Below are 22,562 nucleotides of genomic sequence, written 5' to 3' on the forward strand. Positions count from 1 at the left end.
TGATGGGTCAGTGTCTTCATGAGGAAAATTACCAGAAGCAAAAATGTGGGAAGAATTTGTTGAGAAGCTATTCTCATTGGCATTTCTGTACTCATGGTGTCAGGGTATAACTTCAAGGATGTTAGAATAGCAAGCAGCCTTGGAAGCTAGAGATCATGTAGCCTCCAGATTATAGGGCAAATTTATTCCCTCACCAGTATAAAGTGGAGAACATCTCCCTCCTTAGAAATTTTCCAGAGGAGATATCCCAGAGGAGAGTTGCTTAAATTCCAGCTAAAAAGATAATATCTCCTTCAGAGGTAAGGTTTGGGCAGGCTTGCTAGCAGTCCCTGAGCTAGCAAACCCCATGGGTTTCCTCAGTGAAGCATTCCATCACTGCAGCACATACTTGTGAGTGCAGCATCCACCTGCACCATCCTTTTCATGGGTCCTGAGGGAAAAGAACTGATACATCTACTCTATATCCCAGCAATTTTGCTCCTAGGTATTTAGATAATGATATGAAAAAACAGAAAGACTTCTACAAGAATGTACTGAGGAGAATTTTTATAAAAGCAAAAAACTGAAAATACTCGAGGTGACGATCATCAGGAGAATTATAAACAAAATTCAGTATATTCAGACAATGGACACTGCTTAGCAATGAAAAGGAACAAATTACTGATACATCCAATGATACAGATGGATCTCAAAAACATGCTGAGTGAAATAAATCTCACAATAAAGAGAACATGCTGTAAAACCTTATTTATATAAAGTTTTTTTAAAAACCCAAATTAAGTTATCATGGTAAAACAAAGAGTAGTGATTGCCCTGATGGGTAGCGGGTAGAGATATAACAGAAAGGACATAAGGAACCTTTCCATGGTGATGATCATGTTATGTATCTTGGTAAACATTTTGATGGTGCAGAAAAATGTGGTTATAAGAACTCATCAAATGGTACTTTTCATACTTGTGCATTTCATTGTAAATTTTATCTTATAAAAGAACTTTAGTTAATAATATGCAGGCAGAAGTATTTGAGGGGGAAGGGTGCAGATGACTGCAACCTTGAAATGTTTCAAACTTGACCATGGGTTATGGAGTGGATAAAAAAATGTATATATGGATAGTGATATGGTTTGTCTGTGTCCCCACCCAGATCTCATCTTGAATTGTAGCTCCCATAATTCCCACGTGTTGTGGGTGGGACCTAGTGGGAGATAATTGAATCATGGGGGTGATTTCCCCCATACTGTTCTCATGGTAGTGAACAAGTCTCACAAGATCTGATGGTTTTATAAAGGAAACCCCTTTCACTTGGTTTTCACTCTCTCTTTGTCTGCTGCCATGTAAGATGTGCCTTTCACCTTCCGCCATGATTGTGAAGCCTCCCCAGTCACATGGAACTGTGAGTCCATTAAACTTCCTTTATTTTTCCTTATAAATTACCCAGTCTTGGGTATGTCTTTATTAGCAGTGTGAAAATGGACTAATACAGATAGAAAAGTGATAAAGCAGGAATGATACAATGTTAATTGTGAATCTATATGAAAGTATATTGATGTTTAGTATACAATTCTCCCAAGTCTTCTGCATGCTTAAAATTTTCATGATTAAATATTGGGGTAAAAAGCTTTTAGAGAGGAAGAACAGGGTATTAAACAAGAAGTTACAGTTACGATAAAAGAATGATTTTTTATTAGCCATACTATAGATTTCAGAAGACAATGTAGTGATTACTTTACTATACTGAGAATAAATAAATATCAACCCAGAATTTTTAACCTAGCTAAAAATTTCTATCAAAAAAAAAGACAAATTTGTACATACAACACTTAGAGAATTTACCACTTAGAGATCACTCACTGGAAAAAATAAATAATTTACTTCAGCTAGACAAAAAGTGAAACCAAAGAAAAAGAACAATGGTGAGTGTGTAAAATGATTTTAAAAAATTGATTTAAGTAAATATCAACTGCAAAAATAATAGTTTCAAAATTTATAGTTAAACATTAAATATTAAACAACAATAGGCAAATGGTAGAGATAAGGTATTAAATTTGTAGTGAAACCATTACAAGATCCTTGTCATCTTTGGTGATTGGGGCATGATTAATAAGATTACAGAAGTTTTGTCTTTAATTTCCAAACCAGCAGGGAGAAAAGGGAGAATATAGAATGTTATATCAATCCATCAGAAAGCAGGAAAGAGACACAAAAAACACAAACTAAGAATGGTCAACACTACCACAGAAGATATAGGTCCATATATATCTGGAATCACAATAAATGAAAACGAATAAAAAATCATTAAAGAGCTAAGATTATCAGATAAAATTGCAAAAGCTAAGAGCTGTTACAAGAGACATAAAACAAAGCTGCACAAGATGGCTTAACATAGAGTGAAAAATATGAAAAAAGCAAAAAAGTTTGTATAACAACATTAGCACTTGGCAAAAGAGATTTTAAGGCAAAAGCATTAATAAGGATAAAGCAGAATGCTGTATAATGATAAAGAAATCCACTAAGAAGTTATAAAGTCATTAATAGCCTCAGAATATTTAAAGTAAAGGAACAAAATAAGGAGGAATTGGCAAATATATAACCATGTGTGAGAATTTAACATGTTTCTATACAAATTTGATGGAGGAAATAAATTACTATGAACCCAAATTTAAACAACAAAGTTGTGCTTGATAAAGATGTGCATGGAGTGAAGCCAGAACCAACAGATAGTTCAAATGTACATTATTCTCAAGTGGCATAGAACATTTACAAATAATGACCGCACATTAGGATGGAAAGGAACATTCGACAAATTTTAAATAATTGACAAAATCAATTCTTCATATGGTTTTTCAGATATCTACTTTCCACTCCTGATCTACTAATAGAATACCTCAAAGACTGCAGACATCAATATTTCCAGAGAAAAACCACAGTTCATAACCTCCCTTACACCTGACAGGGCCACCAGTTTAAGATCTGACTACTAAGATGAGAGCAGAATATTGTTGTGGGAGGAGAGGAGTTCTGGGGAAAACTTCTTGCAAAAGTAATAAGCCTCTAGGGAAGACAATTTTGCTCTTCACTCTTTCTCCTTCTGATGGCCTAGAACATGGACATTATGGCTGGAGCTTAGCAAGCACTTTGGACAATGATGTAATCTTGAGAGTAGCTGAGCTGCAAGATAGAAGAATCTTCAAAACCCACAGGCCTGAAATAGTCAAAACAATTCTGAAAAAGAAAAACAAAACTGGAGGCCTTACACTACCTGATTTCAGGATTTGTAAAACTGTAGTAATCAAGATGGTGTATTGGCATAAAAATAGACATACAGATAAATGGAACAGAAAAAAGTCAAGTAATAGACCTAAACGTATATGGCCAACTGACTTTCAACAAAGATGTCAAAGTAACTAATTCAATGCAGAAAGGATACTCTTTTCAACAAATTATGCCGGAATGATTAAATATCTATATGCAAAGAAAGAAAAGAAATCAATCTTTAGCTCAAACTATAAGCAAAAACTAACCCAAAATGGGTATAGACCTAAACGTAGGTGCTAACATCATAAAACTTGAAGAAAACATAGGTTCTTGAGTTAGGAAAAGATTCCTTAAATAGGACCTCACAATCACAGATTATAAAGGAAAAAATGGTAAATGTAAACTTTATAAAAAATTTAAAGTTTTACTAACACTATCAAGTATTGGTGAGTATGTGGAGCAATGAGAAGTTTCACGCATTACTGGTGGGAATGCAAGCGGGCATCATCATTTTGAAAAACATTTTGGCAGAGTCTCAAAATACTGAACATATATGTATGTTCATATGACCCAAGAGCACCACTCCTGGGCATTCACCCCACAAAATAAAACATGCCCAACCCGAAGATTTGTGTTCAGATGTTCCTATCAGCTTTATCTGTAATAGCTGAAACAGGAAACACCTCAATGGCTATCAACAGGTGAATAAACCATCTGTAATGTAGTCACATAAAGAAATACTTCTCAGTGATGAAAAATAGAGTAACTATGAATACACAGAATAACATGGATGTATCTCAAAAGCATCACGTTAAGTGAAAGGGGCTAAACGTAAGTAAATTCAATACTGTATGAATTCATTTATATGAAACTCCAGAAAAGACAAAACTAGAGTGATGTAAACAGATCAGCACTTTAAAAAAACAACCTGGGTCGAGGGGTTGTACATGCCTGTATTCCCACTTACTCTGGAATCTGAGGCATGAGGATCACTTGAGCCCAGGAGTTTGAGGCCATCCTGGACAACGTAGTGAGGACTCATTTCATAAAAAACAAACGAACAGAAAACAGATCAGCTGTTGTCAAGAATCAGAGAGAGGTGAGAAGAACACAAGTGGACTTTTACATGTCATGATTGTGTAGGTATTTATATAACTGCACACATTTGTTAAAACAAATTCAGTTATACCTTAAGGTGATGAATTTGTTTTATATATAGCTCCATAAAGCAGATAAGAAAAATGAAAATGTGGCACATTTACATAAAGAAAATCCTATTGTTGGTGCCCTTATCAAAGATTACTTGAACATACATTCATGAGTTTATTTCTGGGTTCCCCATTCTATTCCATTGGTTTATGTATGTTTTTATGCCAGTACTGTTTTGATTACTCTTGCTTTGTAATGTAGTTTAAAGTACAGTGTGATGCCTCCAACTTTGCTCTTTTTTTTCAAGATTACTTTCACCATTTGGGTCTTTTATGGTTCTATACAAATTTTAGGATTCCTTTTTCCTATTTCTGTGAAAAATGTCATTGAAATTTTGATAGAGATTTCATCAACTATCCAGATCACTTTGGGTAGTATAGACGTTTTAACAATATTCTTCCAGTTTATGAACATGAGATGTCTTTCCATTTATTTGTATCTTTTTCAGTTTCTTTCATCAGTGTCATAGTTGTCAGTGTGCAAATATTTCACCTCTGGTTAAATTTGTTCCCATTTTATTCTTTTTGTTGCTATTGTAAATGGGATTGTTTTCTTAATTTCTTTTTTGGATAGTTCATTGTTAGTGCGTAGAAACACAACTGATCTTTAAATCTTGCAACTGTACCGAATTCATGTATTAGTTCCAACAGTTTTTTGGTGGAGTCTATAGGGTTTTCTACATAGAAGATAATGTCACCTGGAAACAGAGACAATTTAACTTCTTTCCAATTTGGACGACTTTTTTTTCTTGCCTAATTGCTTTGACTAGGACTTCCAGGAGTATGATAAATACAAATGTCAAGAAAGGGCACTTAATTTTGACAAGGATGCCAAGAATAAATAATGGAGAAAAGATAGCCTCTTCAATAAATGGTGCTAAGAAAACTGAATATCCGCAAGCAAAAGAATGAAATTAGATATTTGGCTTACATCATATACAACAATTAACTCCAAATAGATTAAAGGCTTAAATGTCACACATGGAACCATAAAATTCAAAGAAGAAAACAGGGAAAAAGCTCCTCGATATTGGTCTGGGCAATTATTTTTTAGATAAGACACCAGAAACACAGGCAACAAAAGCAAAAATAAGCAAGTGGAACTACATCAAACTGAAAAACTTTTGTACAGCAAAGGAAATAATTTTAAAAATGAAAAGGCAACCTATGGAATAGGAGAAAATATTTGCAAACCATGTGTTTGATAAGGGTTGCTGTCCAGAATATATCAGGAACTCACATAACTCAATAGCAAAACCAAAACAAAACCATGTCATAACCTGATTTAAAAATGGGGAAAAAAGACGTAAATAGCCAATGGGTTATAAAAAAGTACTCAATATCACTAACCATCCATGAGAGAAATGTGACTTAAAACCATAATGAAACATCACCTCACACCTATTAGGATAGCTATTAACAAAACAGCAAGAGATAACAAGTATTGGTGAGGGTGTGGGGAAAAGGAACCCTTGTATGCTGTAAGTGGGAATGTAAATTGGTATAGCCATTATGGAAAAGAGTATGGAGGTTCCTCAAAAAATTAAAACTAGAAAAACATACCATTCAGAAATCTCACTTTGGGGTATGTATCCAAAGGAAATGAAACCAGTATCTCAAAGAGATATCTGCACTCCTGTGTTCATTGCAGCATAATTCACAGTAGTTAAGACATAGAAACAACCTAAGTCTCCATCAATAGATGAATGGATAAAGAAATGTGATAAGGCACAGATCTGTGTATACTGGAAAACATATATAAAATCGTATTTCAAATCATGAAGGAAAAGGTATTGGGGTTATATCTCTTAATCACCATCTCACATCAAACACCAATAAATGAATTCCATATGTGTTATAGATTTAAACATTAAAAAGTATTTCAAATATTCTATAAGCAAGTAAAAATGTTTTCAAATTATGAGGAGGATAATATATTTGTAAATTGTACATAAAACTTGGAAACCATAAATGAAAAGACTGACAGATATGATCAGATAAAAATTTCAAACGTCTTTGGGATAAAACATATAAGTATATCTTACAAATATTGCACGTTTGGTTTCAGAACACTGCAATGAAGTGAATATTGCAATAAAGCAAGACACTCAATTTTTTGGTTTCCCAGTGCATATGAAAATCATGTTTATACTTTACTGTAGTCTATTAAGTATGCAATAGCATTATGTCTTAAAAAATCAATGGACAAACCTTAATTAAAAATACTTTATAGCTCAAAAAATGCTCACAATCATTTGAGCCTTCAGTGAGTCATAATTTCTTTGCTGGTAAAGGGTCTTGCCTGGGTGTTGATGGCTGCTGACTGATCAGGGTGGTGGTTGATAAAAGTTGAGGTGGATGTGACAATTTCTTAAAATAGGACAGTAATGAAGTTTGCTATGTTGATGGACTTCATGAAACATTTCTCTGTAACATGTAAAGTTATTGATGCATTTTAGCACAGTAGATTCTCTGAAAACCTGTTGCTGCTTTATCAACTAATATGTTCTAAATCCTTTGTTGTCATTTCAACAATGTTTACAGCATCTTTCCCAGGAGCAGATTCCATCTCAAGAAACCACTTTCTTTACTCATCCATAATAAGCAACTCCTTATCCACTCAGTTTTTTTTTTTCTTTTTTTTTTTTTTTTTTTTTTGAGACGGAGTCTTGCTCTGTCGCCCAGGCTGGAGTGCAGTGGCACGATCTCGGCTCACTGCAACCTCCGCCTCCCAGGTTCACGCCATTCTCCTGCCTCAGCCTCCCGAGTAGCTGGGACTACAGGCGCCCGCCACCTCGCCCGGCTAATTTTTTGTATTTTTAGTAGAGACGGGGTTTCACCGTGTTAGCCAGGATGGTCTCGATCTCCTGACCTCATGATCTGCCCGCCTCAGCCTCCCAAGTGCTGGGATTACAGGCTTGAGCCACCGCACCTGGCCTATCCATTCAGTTTTATGATGAGATCGCAACAATTCAGTCACATCATCAGACTCCACTTCTTTGTTTTTTTTTTTTTTTTGAGATGGAGTCTCACTCTATCGCCAGGCTGGAGTGTAGTGGTGCAATCTCTGCTCAGGGTAACCCCCGCCTCCCAGATTCAAGCAATTCTCCTGCCTCAGCCTCCCGACTAGCTGGGACTACAAGCACAAGTCACCACGCCCAGCTAATTTTTGTATTTTTAGTAGAGACAGGGTTTCACCATGTTGGCCAGGCTGGTCTTGAACTCCTGACTTCAGGTGATCTGCCCGCTTTGGCCTCCCAAAGTGCTGGGATTACAGGTGTGAGCCACTGCAGCCTCCACTTCTAATTCTAGTTTTTTTGATATTTCCATTACATCTACAGTGACTTCCTCCACTGAAGTCTTAAACCCATCAAAGTCATCAATAAGGGTTGTAATCAACTTCTTCCAAATTCCTGCTAATGTTGATATTTTGACCTCCTCTCATGAATCATGAATGTTCTTAATCGCATGTGAAATGGTGAATCCTTTCCAGAAGGTTTCCAATCGACTTTGCCCAGATTCATCAGAGGAATCACTATGTATAGAGACAGCTATAGCATTACAACATGTATTTCTTAAATATTTAGACTTGCTAGTTGAAATTACTCTTTGATTCATGGGCTTGCAGAATGGATGTTGTGTTAGCAGACATGGAAATAACATTAATCACCTTGTACATCTCCATCAGAGCTCCTGGATGGCTATGTGCACTGTCAATGAACAGTGATATTTTGAAAGGAATCTTTTTTTCTGAGGAGTATGTCTCAACGGTGGGTTTAAAATATTCAGTAAACCATGCTGTAAACAGATGTGCTGTCATCTGGGCTTTATTCCAATTATATAGCACAGGCAGAGTAAACTTAGAATAATTCTTAAGGTCCCAAGGACTTTCAGAATGGTAAATGAGCATTGGCTTGAAGTGAAAGTCACCTGCTCCATTAGCCTCTAACAAGAGACTCAGCCTGTCCCGTGAAGCTTTGAAGCCAGGCATTGACTTCTCCTCTCTAGCTATGACAGTTCTAGATAGAATCTTCTTTCAGTGGAAGGCTGTTTAGTCTACACTGTAAATCTGTGGTTTAGTGTAGCCAACTCCATCGATGACCTTAGCTAGAGCTTCTGGACAACCTGCTGAAGCTTCTACATCAGCATTTGCTGCTTCGCCTTGCACTTTAATGTTATGAGACAGCTTCTCTCCTTCAACCTCAGGAACTAACCTCTGTTACCTTCAAACTTTTCTTATGAAGCTTCCTACATCTCACAACCTTCAGAGAAGTGAAGAGAGTTAAGACCTTACTCTGGATTAGGCTTTGGCTTAAGGGAATCTGATTTGATCTTCTATCCAGACCACTCAAACTTTCTCCACATTAGCAATAAGACTGCTCTGCTTTGTCATTAAAGTGTTCACTGGAGTAGCACTTTTAATTTCCTTCAAGAACTTTTCCTTTGCAGTCATAATTTGGCCAATTATTTGCTGCAAGAGGCCTAATTTTCAGTCTATCTCAACTTTTGACATAGCTTCCTCACTAAGCTTCATCATTTCTAGATTTTTATTTAAAGTGAGTACACGTGACTCTTCCTTTAATGTGAGCACTTAGAGACCATTGTAGGGTTATTAATTGACTTAACTTCCATTTTTTTTTCATCTAGGATTTTCCAATCACACTATTTAAAATTCTTCCAACCTCTTTCCACTGCCCAATCTCAAAGACATCCCAACACTTTCAGGAATATGTGATAGCCACACCCCATGGCCAAGTACCAACATCTATATTACTCTTAATTGCTGCCGTAACAAATTACCACAAATTTAGTGGTTTAAAACAACACAAATATATTATCTTCCAGTTATGTCAGTGAGAAGTGTGACATGGTCTTACTGCCTAAAGTCAAGGTGTCAGTAGATCTTCATTCCTTTCTGGGGGCTGGAAAGGACAACCTATTCCCTTGTTTTTTCAGCTTCTAGAGGTCACCCACATTCCTTGGTTCCCTCTTCCATTTTCAAAGCCTGCAACATTACATATTTCTGATGATTCTTCCATAGTCACATTTTCCTTTCTCCATAGCCAGGAAAAGTTCTCCACTCTTTAAAGCCTACAAGTTTAGTTTGGACCCACCCACATAACCTAGGATAATCTCCTCACTTCAAGGCCCCTAGCTTAATTGTATCTGTAAAGTCCCATTTGCCATGTAAGATAGCAGATGACAGTCCAGGGATTAGGAGGTGGACATTTTTTGGGGAGGCCACCAGTGTGTCTACTATAGTATTGCAAATAATAACAGAAATAGTAACAATGACAATAAGAAAACTCTGGCATTAAAAACATATTTGTAACACTGAAAGCAAGTAAATTCTTGTTTATTCTTACTTCTCTTCCTCTTGGGTTTTTCCAAAGTAGAGTTGTTTCCAATACCCACAGTATCTAGAAAATAACAAGTGGTGGTGAGGAAACAGAAATTAATAAATAAAAGTTACAGATTTTAGGACAATTCATACTATAGAAGGCTGGAGTTTATAAAGATGTTTGGATAGTCATTCCTCTCTTTCTTCTAGAGGAACCACTAAACTGAGAACTATGAGTCTAGGATGGGCCCTGGGTCTTCTATCAAAAGTATGGTTTGGGGTAAGAGTAGATCTGCAGTCTTCCCTCCTGACAATTAAGTACCTGGATTAGTTGTCTTTTGGGTGAGGCCTCTCTAAGGTGTAGCAAAATGACACTATTATCTACCAGCAGAAGTTCACTGGGTTGTCTTGGGTTCCATGGAATATTGAGTGTAACTTAACATATTAATGCAATAAACAGGATAACTGCCACTTTAAAGAGCACCGTTCTATGACGTCACCCATATGTAATCAACAGAGCCCATCCTGATAAGTAAAACTTTATAACGATCTCTTGCCTCCCTGTAGTTCCCCAAAAGCTTGGGTGAAGCAAATGCAGAGAACAGGATTCTGGGCGGACTGGAGCACCTGCCTCCACCCTTCCCAGGGTCTGTGGGGCCCCCTGAGCCATCCCCATCCCACAGCTCTCAGGCAGCCTTACCCATTTTGCCACATGCTTGGCCATTTTCCATCTCTGCTTCTGGGCTTTCTGGCACTTCTTCGGAGAAACCCATGACATAGGAGCACTTCTCATTTTCACATGCTGGTTGCTCTGCTCCTGGGCCGAAATTGTAATTTATGAACTTTTAATTTGCCCCAATAACCCTCTTTTCTGCACCCTGGTTGCTACCTACTTCTCTACTTTCTCCTCTGAAATCTTCTTTCACTGCTCCTCCCTATATTTGACTCTTCCTTCAAGTCTCCCTTTTTACCCTCTTCTGTCTTTTTTTTCATTATCAGAACTCTGTTTCTGTTTTTGTTATTATTATTATTTTTTTATTTTTATTTTATTTTATTTTATTTTATTTTATTTTTTTTGAGACAGAGTCTCGCTCTGTCACCCAGGCTGGAGTGCAGTGGCCGGATCTCAGTTCACTGCAAGCTCCGCCTCCCGGGTTCACGCCATTCTCCTGCCTCAGCCTCCCGAGTAGCTGGGACTACAGGCGCCCGCCACCATGCCCGGCTAATTTTTTGTATTTTTAGTAGAGACAGGGTTTCACCGTATTAGCCAGGATGGTCTCGATCTCCTGACCTCATGATCCGCCCATCTCGGCCTCCCAAAGTGCTGGGATTACAGGCTTGAGCCACCACGCCTGGCCTGTTTTTATTATTTTTAAGTTATAATTACTTGGTACATCACATCATAGCAAGCTAGAAGCAAGCTCTTCTGATTCTCCTTCTTTGGTCATTTGGTAATCTTCTAGTTCACCAGAAACTAATGAGAAACAAAAGAGTTATTTTATTTTTATTATTGTATTTTATTATCTTTCAGTTATGTCAGGGAGAAGTGTGACATGGGTCTCACTGCCTAAAGCCGTTATGTTAGTAGGCCTTTATTCCTTTCTGGGGTCTGGAGAGGACAACCTATTTCCTTGTCTTTTCAGCTTCTCGAGGTCACACACATTCCTTGGGTGACCTCTAGACAGTGACCAGAGAAGAGTTCCCAGTGCTGTGATGCTGCACACTAATATTCTGAGCTAAGATGAAGTGCTCTCTGGAAAAAAATATGCCTGCTCCTATAATCACGCCTCACACATAACAGAGTCATGCTCTTCCCATGTTTTGCACCTCCTCATCCTTTTCTCTACTTTTATTTTTCTACCTGTAGTCCTGAGTAAAATAGAAAAAAATTCAAAAGCTCTTATCATTCCAGAAACTACTAATGTTCTTTGAAAACAGTAAGAAGTGGCGGAGGCTGCAGTGAGTGAGCCAAGATGATGCCACTGCACTCCAGTCTGGGTGACAGAGAGAGACTCAGTCGCACTTCCTGTTATGCATAACAACCCCATTTCAACCAAGCCTGTTTATGTTAATGAGGTGACCTTTGGAAATCCCTTTAGGATGGGGTTCACAGTTCTGCAGGGAATTGGAGATGGTTGGTGTGGGGAGATTTTCCACGTTTGGCATCAAAAGTGTTGAGAATGTGAAAGTACAGATAAAACAGGAGCTTTTCTTCCCCCAAGGGTCTCCTCTTTGATGTTGACCATGGGCCATGAGCTGTGGTTCTCAACACTTCACAGCTTCATACTGACCTCCTACAGGGACATTTCTAAATCACAGTTACTTCTAGGTAGTTAGCATCTGTAAATCTGGCCTACTGACACACTTGGCTCTGATTCCTTTATGGTTGTTGAGCCAACTATGTCTTGTTTTGGCCACTTCTCCAGACCCGACATCTGGGTAGGAGCTCATACAACCCCCACCTTGACTTCTCCATGGTCCTTCCACGTCTTCCCTGATTCACAATTTCCCCTCAGAACCTTGGGCCCTCACCTCCCTTGTCTCCTTTTCCTCTTAGCAATGAGAAAATTTTTATTCTGTCATTTTTACCTTGTTCAAGACTTAGTTGGATGTCAGGCCTCTCTTCCCTTTCTTTTCGATCGCTTTCTTGGAAAGACAATTTGTCTTGGATTGCTGAAGAGTGGGAGAGAGAAGAAAGCAATTGAAGATCTGTGAGAACCAGGGACAACATCTGGAAATTGGCTTTTAGGAATTTCCAGCATTCGGGTGACTCAGAAGTCAGAGGGTTACACATGACTTAAACTTCTCCCATCATCTTCTGGGACAGAGAAGAGACGACCTCAACAATGAGCTTTTATGTGTCCTACACAGAAAGAGGATACTCAAAATTTAACGATAAAGAAGTAATAGAAACACAGTGAGTTGTGTTACCTGCAAAATTGTCATTTGGCAGGGTAGGCATATATCAAGTGTAAGGTAGAAACAGAGGGATTCCCTGTAAGGATAGTCTCAGGTCCTAGAGAGATTCCATCATAAAAGAGAAAACTGGCCAGGTGAAGTGGCTCACACTTGTAATCATAGAACTGTGGGATGGTGATGCAGGAGCATCGCCTAAGCCTAGGATTTTGAGACCAGCTTAGACCACACAGCAAGACCTTGTGTCAGAAAAAAAAAAAAAACTAACAAAATCAGCCTGATGTGGTTGTGTGCACCTGTGGTCCCAGCTACTAAGAAGGCTGAAGCAGGAGAACTACTTGAGTCCAGGAAGTCAAGGTTGTAGTGAGCAGAGATAGCTCACTAGCCTGCCATCTAACCTGGGCAGAGTGAGATCCTATCTCCAAAAACATACATATATAAAAAATAAAAGAGAAAACTCCAACAGCTTTAAAGATGAGGCTAGAAAACAGGAAAACGTTGGCTTAATTGGGTCAGGGAGGATGAACAGTTCCCAAATAAACATAACAGAGGACACAGGGGCAGCTTGTGTGGACTTTAGGGTTTGAGAGTCAGCAGCATCTCCCTGAGGGTGGGTGGACTGCTGTGCTGGCTGGGGCAGTGGGCAGTGCTGGCCCAGGAGGGGGACAGTGAGCCTCAGTGCAGGTCACCCAAGCATAAGGAGTGCCAGAAACTAACACATGAGTTGTGGACACTGGGGTTAGGAAGGGAATCCCTGCAGTCCATGGAGAGGAACAGAGCCCCTGTGAATGTGGGCAGTAAATGTAACACTATTCCCTTCATCCCCACAGCCTGGGCCATCCTGCTTACAAACATAACATTGACTTGAAATTTGTGCCCAGATATGTGATTTCCTTTTATTCACTTTTTGACTTGAATGACTTGTTACAACAATTATTTTAATCTAGATAATGTTAGTATTAATACAAATCAATAAGCCATACCATATATAACTGCCTAAACTTTTTTCCTTGTTTATAAATTTGTAGTATTTCTTTATTGCCTAGTAAATAAACTTCAAATTCCTTAGCTTTGGATTCCAGACCATTTACTATCTTCCTCCAATTGATCTCTCTTAGGTCAGCTCCTATACTGCTTCTCACTCTTGGATTTAGTCAGATCCAGTTTGTCCTGTTTTGCAGACATGCTTTCACACTTTTATTCCAGTCCCCATAGCATCCACCCTCTTCAGGGCATGTGCTCATTTTTCTTGTGATGTCTCTATCTCTCATTTGGAGAACTGGGTTGAGATCAAACTGTGAGGGGAATAAAATTTTGCCAGGCAAGTAAAACAAAATAGAGGGCATCTTTACTGTGTACCATTATAATAGTATAAATTATGCCTTCTCAGGAAAAAAGTCAAGAATCAAAACTTTAGTTTGATACAGCACCAAAAATAGTCCCTGTCTGAGCAATCAGTTTTGTGATTATTTGATTAACGTTTCTTTTAACCCTTGTGGGTAAAGGGTTAACAAAACTATTTATCCTTCAGTAAAGTCAAACTTGACCCGGGGTTAATTTTCTTGCTCATCATTCTAGAAATTTAATAAAGGTAGCCTTTTCCTGGTCTTAGTGGGCAAACCCTGGGCTTAGAAATGACCCATAACTGGTTGCCTGAAAGTCTACATGAACTATAAATACCTGTAGGGAAGGAATAAGTGTGGTCTTCCTTCAATTGATAACTCTTACAACTCAGATTGTCCCTATGGCACCCTGAAAGCTATGACTATGGAGTTGTTACAAGAGATATTGACTCCCACAGACATGTGGTGCTATGCCAAAGTGGATCCCGCACCCACAGCTAAGCTGTCACTCAAGGCAGGTAGTAGTCAATTTAGTGGGCTGCTATGTAGGCCACTGCAAGGACTCCCACTAAAGAGAAGAAACAACTGATGCTGCCCCGTTGGGGTTCTGTGTTTCTTATCTTCTAAGTCAATCTGATGCCAGCGTGGTTCTGGTTGTCCTGTGAGTCTAAGTGGCCAGTGAACCAGACCTCCAGGTATCTGTTTTACCATAATCATATACCACGGGCTTCAAGACGATGCATGACACGTCTATTTTGTTAACTACTCTATCCCCACTGCCCAACACAATGTGTCACACATGGTAGGAGCTCAGTATATGCTTATTGAAAAAAATTGGCCCTGGAACTCAAAAGGTAGATAATAAACCTAATTACCATTGTTGAAGCTTTTACGAATGTGAATTAAATCGGGGTATTCCTGCATGTTGACCTCGCTGAACAGTGCTTCCAAAACTGGCAGGTTAAATGTCTTCTCCAGCTCACTGAGAACATTGTACACCACTCTTTGTACAGGGACCAGGTTTCTACAAGAATCTTGAGAATCCTTTAAAAATATTGAATGGAAAAAATACAAATACAGACTTTCAAGTTACAGAAGAGCCATAAAAAGAAATTTTATGTTTACTGAATTTCAATTTCTCTTCACAGGTATCTTCGCATGTAAAGTTTCATAATTTTTACATATTTGTATAGCCAGTAATGAAAGAAGTAAATTCCATCTCCTTAAAAATACCCACTGATTGAGCCTGATCGCCTCACCCTTATTTACATTAGATGTAAAAAGGAACAACTTTGAAGGATAAAAGTGGGCTCAAAGTTCTTTAAGCGCCTGACTGATATGTTTTTGGGATAGACGTAGCAGGCAATCAATGAGTGGCTGTTTTGTTGACTGGACAACCTCTGCTTTTCCCCCAAGACTGATTTGGCCTGAAGGGCTCAAGGAAACCAGGCGACCATTCTCCCCTTGCTGTGAACTTGGCCACAGAGGAAGCACATTCATAGCAGGAGATGACTCGCTGCTCTGTATCTCCAGCAGGGCCTATGGATGGAATTTACCCATATTCCAAGACTCCAGAAATGCACAAATAAAGGAAAGACAAAGAAAACGAATGTGTTGGAGAAAGAATAACAAGCATCTACTTCCAAATTTGTCCCCTCTAGACACCAGTTCCCTGTGGGTTTTAATGTTCTCAGATCTAGGTATTTTAAATTGATGTTAATTGAAATAAAATGCTCTGTTAATTATGATTTCAGTAAACCAATTCATTAAAATTATTTTTAAATTTTGGTTTATGTTACAGTGTATGAATTATATAAAACATTGTACATTTGTGGAGAACACCTGTTTCTATTCCAGTTTCTCCAGTACCATTGACCCCAACTCCAGAGGGTGCCATGGAACACCATTTCCTTAGCTGGAAGTAGGGCCATCTCTGGTGACCTCTGCTTCTCCTCTTCTTTTCTGCCTTACAGGAGCACTTACAGAAATACTTGTAAAATATGAAAGCATATCTGCCAGGCTGTGAAATAAACTTCACTTACTTCAAACATTTTATCTGTGATGAGTTCACGGTCGCGGAGGCCCTCAAGGAATGGAAATGTCTTTTTTATTGCATTTGAAATCTCCAGCTTATGTCTTTTGAAGTGCTTGAACATAGTGTCATAGAGAAGCCCCCCATCTACATCCTGGTCTTCCGTGAATATCCTAGGGAAAAAGGACACCATGTGAAAATGGTCGTCAAGATTCTGAGATGTTTGTGGAGACTGTAAGACCTTACATATAAAGGACAAGCTACAAAGAACGAACACCTATAAAACAGGTGATACTCAGTAGAGCCCAGAATAAATGGAATTGAAGCAACAAACAAAGATGTAATAGAAGAAATCATGGAGCCTATGCAAGACTAATATAGAGGGTACTGAAAAAGCCCAGTCTAAACTGAACAAACTCATTGTAAAGATATCTTCCCCTAACCATATCTGGAATATTTTTCAAAATAAAAGTATTAAATTCCTACAGAATCTAGATGGAGTAAGCAGGTCATCCATAGAGAAATGAAAGTCAATGGAATGTAAATAAAAATCTAACCTTGAAAATGCATCTTAATCAACAACTGAGAGAAAACAAATTTGGCAAAATAAAAATAAGATGTCCCTCTCTAATCTATAGCTGCTAGGAAGGAAATACGATCATATATCATAAAATTAATTCATAAATAATACAGTGTGGTTTAATAATGATAATAATACCATATTATTGAGATTTCATGAGAATATCAGTGATATCTCCTGGAACATCTGGCTCTGCTTTGTGTTAATATAAATCTGTCTGTACTATTGCTATATACCGTTAATCATTTTAGGCATCTGAATTTCAGAAATTGCTGCTGTTTCCTGTTAAAGCAATTTTAAAGCTGAGTCTCTAATTCTAGTTCTTAGTTGATCATGTTATTGCTCTGATAATGTTTTAATCAACATCTCAGTATTCCTAAATGTTATGAAAACTTGGGAGATCTTTTTATCCAACCAGAAGAGAATTATTGGCACTTCCCATTACGCAGCATAAAGCAGGACACAATCATGTCACATTATTGGTTTGAATTCCTGTAAAGAAAAACGTTTCTGGTTAAAGATCATTAAAATAATAACAAAGGAATTAGATTTACGATGACAAAGGGAATGATGGAGGACAATGAGCACATAAGAGATTTCAAATAAAATCTCGAAGACAAAAAGTGGTCAGAAAAGTGCTAGTTGCAATAATAGGTAGGGGATGCTCCCAGAGGTTAAGAAAGCAATCGTGGTGCTCTACAGAATTCTGAAGAAACAGTGGTGATGTGAAGGGAGACACACAGCTAAAAACTGATTTGTTATTTGTAATATGAACAGAGCAATGCATACACTGCTTGTCACCCTGCATGCTGCCCAAATGCAGCAAGACAGCCTCTCAGGGGCAACCATTGCTGTCATTTATTCTGTCATATGTTCATATTGCCTGTTCTTGGATTTCATATAAATGGGTAAAACATATACATGCTTTTGTGTCTGTCTTATTTTGCTTATCATCTATGTTGCTGTGTTGAACAGTTAGTTTGTTCATTTCTACTGTTGAGTGGTATTCCATTATGTGAATCTACCACAATCTGCTTACTCATTTTTCTGTTGATGGACATTGGAGTGGATTCCAGTTTGAGACTAGTATAAATAAAACTGTTGTTCTTGTGCAAGTCTTTTTGTGGTAAAATGTTTTCATTTCTCTTGGGTAAATACGTGGGAGTGGAATTACTGGATTGTTGTGTAAGAGTACATTTAACCATTTTAAAACCTGACAAACTGTTTTTTTTAAGACTACCAGTGATGGCCTTTCTAGTTTTAGCCATTCCAGTGTGTACGATGTGATATCTAATTTTAGTTTTAATTTGTATTTCTTTAATGAGGAAATTATGTCAAGCACGTTTTCAAGTGTTTACTGGCAACTTATTTATTTTTTGGTGAAGTGTCTGTTCAAATGTTTGATCCATTTATATTATTGAATTTTATTTTATTTATTGATGGGTAGGAGTTTTTTATAGATTATGGATAGAAGTGTTTTGTCTGATTTATGTATTGTAAATATTTTCACCCAGTCTGTAGCTTCTGTTTTATTTTCTTAATTATGTCTTTTGATAGGAAAAAATCTTTAACTTGGATGAAGTCCAATTTTTTATTTTTTCTTTTATAATTAATGACTTCAGTGTACTCTCTAAGAAGAATTTGCCACTCCAAGGTCATGAAAATATTCAAAAAGCAATTTACAATATAAGCATGGGTTTATATCTCTACTTTCTATGCCATACCATTGATCTGTTTGTCTACCCTTATGCTGATATGATTTTGTGTTAAATACCATGGCTTAAAGAAAGTCTTGAAGTCAATTAGAAAAGATAGTCTTGGACTTTCTAGATTCTTTGATTTTCCACATATCTTTTCAAATCAATTTGTCAATTTCTACAAGAAAAGGCTTTTGGATTTTTCTTGGGTTTGATTTGAAACTATAGATAAATTTGGGGGAGCTGACAACAATATTGAGCTAGAAATCTGTTAGCGTCGTATATTTCTCCATTTATTTAGATAAATTTTAAAAATCAGGCACATCTTTCATTAAATTTATTTCTAGTTATTTTATTCTCTCTGGTACTACTTTAAATGATATTGCTTTTCAAATTCCTTATTACCATTGTAGGAAATATAATTGGTTTGAGAAACATTAACCATGTATTTATGGCATTGCTAAATTCATGTATTAGTTCTAGTAAAGTATTTATAGATTTCCTTTATATTTTAAAGAAAATAATGTCATCAGCAAAAAAAGACTGATTCACTGTTTCTTTCCCCAAAATAACAATTATTTCCTTTTTCAGATCTTATTTCACTACTCAGGAGTTTAAATACAATGTTGCAGAGAAGTGAGAGACAACTTCCTTGTCTTATTTCCAATTTTAGGGAAAAAGCAACTAGCAGTATCACTAAGTGTGATGTTTGTTATGCCTTTATACATATTTTTACCTCTTTCCCTTTCTTTCCCTTCCTTTCTTTTCTCTTTCTTTCTCTTTCTCTCTTTCTTTCTTTCTTTTTCTTTCTTTCTTTCCTTCTTTCCTTCCTTCCTTCCTTCCTTCTTTCTTTCTTTCTTTCTTTCTTTCTTTCTTTCTTTCTTTCTTTCTTTCTTTCTTTCTTTCTTTCTTTCTTTCTTTCTTTTCTTTCTCTTCTTTCTTTCTTTTTCTCTCTCTCTCTCTCCCCCGCCGCTCCCCTCCCCTCCGCTCCCCTCCAGTACCCTTCCTTCTTTGAAGGTTTTACTCTGTTGCCCAGGCTGGAGTGCAGTAACGCAATCATAGCTCATGGCAGCCTCAAACTCCCGGGCTAAAGTCATACTCCCACCTCAGCTTCCTGAATAGCTAGGACTATAGACGTTACCATGCCCAGCTAATTTTTTTTTCCACTCCCTTTTTTTTAATTTTTATTTAATTTTTATTTATTTTTTATTTTTTTATTATACTTTAAGTTCTAGGGTACATGTGCATAACGTGCAGGTTTGTTACATATGTATACTTGTGCCATGTTGGTGTGCTGCACCCATCAACTCGTCAGCACCCATCAACTCGTCATTTACATCAGGCATAACTCCCAATGCAATCCCTCCCCCCTCCCCTCTCCCCGTGATAGGTCCCGGTGTGTAATGTTCCCCTTCCCGAGTCCAAATGATCTCATTGTTCAGTTCCCACCTATGAGTGAGAACATGCGGTGTTTGGTTTTCTGTTCTTGTGATAGTTTGCTGAGAATGATGGTTTCCAGCTGCATCCATGTCCCTACAAAGGACACAAACTCATCCTTTCTTATGGCTGCATAGTATTACATGGTGTATATGTGTCACATTTTCTTAATCCAGTCTGTCACTGATGGACATTTGGGTTGATTCCAAGTCTTTGCTATTGTGAATAGTGCCGCAATAAACATACGTGTGCATGTGTCTTTATAGCAGCATGATTTATAATCCTTTGGGTATATACCCAGTAATGGGATGGCTGGGTCATATGGTACTTCTAGTTCTAGATCCTTGAGGAATCGCCATACTGTTTTCCATAATGGTTGAACTAGTTTACAATTCCACCAACAGTAGCTAATTTTTTATTTTATTTTTATATTTTGTAGAGAGAGGGTCTTGCTTTGTGGCCTAGGCTGGTCTTGAACTCCTGGCTTCAAGTGATCCTCCCACCTTGGCCTCCCAAAGAGTTGGGATCACAGCTGTCAGCCACTGTGCTTTGCATTCCTCACTATTTCTAACTTGCTGAGAATTTTATCATGAACTACTAATTTTATCAAATGCATCTACCAAGATATTCATATGACTTTCCTCCCTATCTATTCCTAATTTGCTGAGTTCCTATTCCTAATATGCTGGAAGTTTTATCATGAACAGATGTTAAATTTTATCAAATGCATTAATGAGATATTCATATGATTTTCCTTCTTTATTTTTTAATTGGGGAATCACATTGATTGATTTCCAAAGCCTTCTCTTACGTAGAAACAAATAACCACAGATCAATAGACATTTGAGGAAATACTTCAATATTAGAAAGACTAGCATAAAAAAAAAAAGAGAGAGAGAGAAAAGTTACCCCAGGAGAAACAGATATTATGGGAAATGGGGGGAAATTCCAAATAGTAACTATTTGAATTAAAGCTTCAAATTATATCAACAAACTTAAAATGTTGAACAGGGTTGGTGAAGAAAAACTGAGTTAAGGAATTTGTTTCAAGTATGACAACAATATGGTAGAAAAATATGGCTTCAGAGTCAACTGTAACAATTACAGAAATACAGATTAAACAATGAACTTGAAAAGTTGAAGGTAACTACTGATTGAGTGAAATCAGATCTTATAAGACTTATGAAACTCTGAAAATAAAAATAAAGAGCAAACATAGTTTGCATTTTTAGAGAGATAAAACAAGAAAAACAATGAATTATAAAAGGTAAAACAGAAGAAAGGTTGAAAAATTATAACACTGAATATACCTGAAGAAATGATACTGAAAGGCAATATTAATGATATTGGAAGCATCATCAATATTGATGAGATTGATACTGATTGGAATCAAAGATAGAATCCAACTAAAGATGCAGCGACACAAAATATGCTGAAATCAAAAATAGGCAATTTATGGTATGCAACTTCAAATAAATCAAAAAGCAGAACAGTTCCCATTAATGTCAATTCAAAATTCAAGAAACAAATAATGGGACAAATGTTTTATGGGCATTGCAAAACAATTCACCCCTAAGTTTTTACTCTTTCCATATACTAAAATGGACAAAATATACAGGTTCTAGATAAGTTAATAAGAATGAGTTATTATTTAATCTTGTAACTTAAAAACAGAGAACACATCATCAATATTTAGCATAATCTTGGCCACAAAAGAAGTCTCAATAAGTTACAATCAATAGAATTGAAACATATTGCATAAGGAAAATAAATTTCTTAAGATTTTAGAAAGCAAAAGAAAACACACTGTGTTGGGTTAAAGATGAAATAAAACTTGTAGTTACAGGCTATTTAGAAACAGAAAGAAAGAGAAAGGTAATGACAATGAGACTGAATAAGAGAAAAAACAGTTCAACATTCGAAAATCTCTCTGTAATTTTACATCAGTATAAAAGGAGAAGTATTTGAGTATATTCACAAATGATTTTAAAAGGGAATTCGGTAAGTCCTAACAGCTATTTTTAAAAATAAAAGCTGTATATGAAATAAAAACTAACATAACATGAACTCTTTAAAATCAACAAATGTTATGGTAAACATGAATGGTGAAGTCATTTAAATAGAAAACCATATAGGAATGTCTACTATTACCACCATTATACATATACACACACATATATATGTGTGTGTGTGTATGTGTGTATACAAATATATATATACACACATACACATATGCATATTTTGGAAGCTTTAGTTAATATGATAGGCTATGAAAATAAAACAATTAGTATAAATACTAAAATAGGGTACAGTATCATATGTTCTATAATTATATACATAGAAAAACTAGAGAGAGACCTAATAAAATTCATGAGAAGTAGAAAATTAATTTGTCAAATGATATGGTTTGACCCTGTGTCCCTACCCAAATCTCATGGCAAATTGTAATCCCCATGTGTTGGAAAGGGACCTGGTGGGAGGTGATTGGATCATGCAGGTGGATTTCTCCCATACTGTTCTCATGATTGTGAGTGAGTTCTCACGAGATCTGATTATTTAAAAGTGTGGCACTTCCTTCCTTGCTCTCTCTCACTCCCTCTCTCTTGCTTTGACTTGTGAAGAGGTGACTGCTTCCCTTCACCCTCTACCATAATTGTAAGTTTCCTGAGACCTCCTAGTCATGATTTCTGTTAAGGTTGTGGAACTGTGAGTCAATTAAACCTCTTTTCTTTTTAAATTACCCAGTCTCATGT

General features: G+C 37.0%; 1 protein-coding gene across 3 annotated transcripts in view; it reads right to left on the reverse strand.

Moving 5' to 3' along the window:
- The window catches only part of SP140L (SP140 nuclear body protein like), a 65,828-nt gene that overhangs the window by 22,686 nt on the left and 20,580 nt on the right, over positions 1 to 22,562 (reverse strand). For all 3 annotated transcript variants that reach the window (XR_007718164.1, XM_050751108.1, XM_050751109.1), the window contains exons 3-7: positions 16,106 to 16,268; positions 14,939 to 15,107; positions 12,394 to 12,477; positions 10,505 to 10,621; positions 9,830 to 9,883 (exon numbers count right to left, since the gene is read on the reverse strand). Coding sequence is in view for 2 of the 3 variants with exons in the window: in XM_050751108.1 (XP_050607065.1) it covers positions 9,830 to 9,883; positions 10,505 to 10,621; positions 12,394 to 12,477; positions 14,939 to 15,107; positions 16,106 to 16,268 (587 nt within the window). In the remaining variant the exon portion in view is untranslated. The remainder of the gene's footprint in view (positions 1 to 9,829; positions 9,884 to 10,504; positions 10,622 to 12,393; positions 12,478 to 14,938; positions 15,108 to 16,105; positions 16,269 to 22,562) is intronic.

The sequence above is a fragment of the Macaca thibetana genome, chromosome 12 (genome assembly GCF_024542745.1).
Source record: "Macaca thibetana thibetana isolate TM-01 chromosome 12, ASM2454274v1, whole genome shotgun sequence".
NCBI classification, from domain to species: domain Eukaryota; kingdom Metazoa; phylum Chordata; class Mammalia; order Primates; family Cercopithecidae; genus Macaca; species Macaca thibetana.